Source organism: Neopelma chrysocephalum, unplaced genomic scaffold, assembly GCF_003984885.1.
Source record: "Neopelma chrysocephalum unplaced genomic scaffold, ASM398488v2 Primary Assembly neopelma1_182037, whole genome shotgun sequence".
NCBI classification, from domain to species: Eukaryota; Metazoa; Chordata; class Aves; order Passeriformes; family Pipridae; genus Neopelma; species Neopelma chrysocephalum.
In genome coordinates, this window is record NW_020937911.1 from 1 (window position 1) to 1,046 (window position 1,046).

Consider the following 1,046-nt stretch of genomic DNA (forward strand, 5'->3'; position numbering starts at 1 on the left):
ACACCCGGAGGGTCCTGTCGTCGCTGACAGACGCCAGACGCTCCCCCTCCTTGTCAAAGGCCACGGCCCAGACGGTGGAGTCGTGTCCCTCCAGGGTGGCACAGCACACCCAGTCATCCTCCTCCTCCCGGTACAGACGCACCGTGTCGTCGTAGCTGGCAGAGGCCAGGAGCTGGGGAGGCAGGTGAGGGGGCAAAGTGACCCTAAATGACTCTGGATGGGACAGGAGGGGCTGGAAGGGGGCGGGGGGGAGACAGGATGGGACCGGGGGGACTCTGGGAGGTCCCCCCTCTCACCTCCTGGCTCGGGTGCCACACCACATGTTTCACGTCCTGTGTGTGGGCATTGAGGACACTCACACACTCGTACTCCTCCTCCTCATCCACTGTGGGGGGACAGAGTGGTCAGGGGCGTCTGGCTGAGCCCCTGAACACCTCCCCCCAGTCGTTCCCAGCCCCCCCCCCAGCCCCTCCTCACCTTCCCACACCCAAACACTCTTGTCTCGGCTGCATGTGGCCAACAAGGACCCCGAGGGTGCCCAGGCCACCGACTTCACCTCATTCTCGTGCCCCTCGAGGGTGGCCACGCACTGCAGGGGGACAGCAAAGGCTGGGATGGGCTGGAGGGCCCCAGGGGGCTGGGGGGATTCTGGGGAGGTGGTCTCACCTCAAATCCATCCTCCTGCCGCTTCCAGACGCAGGTGGTGCCGTCGAAGCTGGCAGAAGCCAGGTAGGAGCCACAGGGGGACCAGGCGACCCTGCGCACGGTGCGCTGGTGCCCGTCCCCCAGCACCGCTCGGCATGTCCAGCTGGAGCCTGGGGGGTGGGATAGGGTCCATGGACACGGGACACACTCCAGCCACACCCAGATCCACACCCAGCACTGCCCCGACCACACCCCAGACATACCCAGCACTGCCTGGCACGTCCAGACAGAGCCTGCAGGGGTGGGATGGGACCCCATGGGCACCCCACACACCCCCGCCACCCCAGCCCCGCCCCAGTCACCCCCAGCCTTACCCAGCCCAGGATGGGACCACCCGAACA

General features: G+C 66.9%; 1 protein-coding gene across 1 annotated transcript; it reads right to left on the minus strand.

Annotated features, from left to right (window-relative positions):
* Window positions 1–4: 4 nt before the first annotated feature.
* Window positions 5–906, minus strand: CIAO1 (cytosolic iron-sulfur assembly component 1; the record flags this gene model as incomplete). The annotated part of the gene is made up of 4 exons (XM_027673264.1): window positions 667–906; window positions 478–589; window positions 297–385; window positions 5–172 (listed from the first exon to the last, which is right to left on the minus strand). Coding segments are annotated over exons 1-4 (609 nt in total), but the record flags the coding sequence as incomplete, so codon positions are not given.
* Between the last annotated feature and the right edge of the window lie 140 nt (window positions 907–1,046).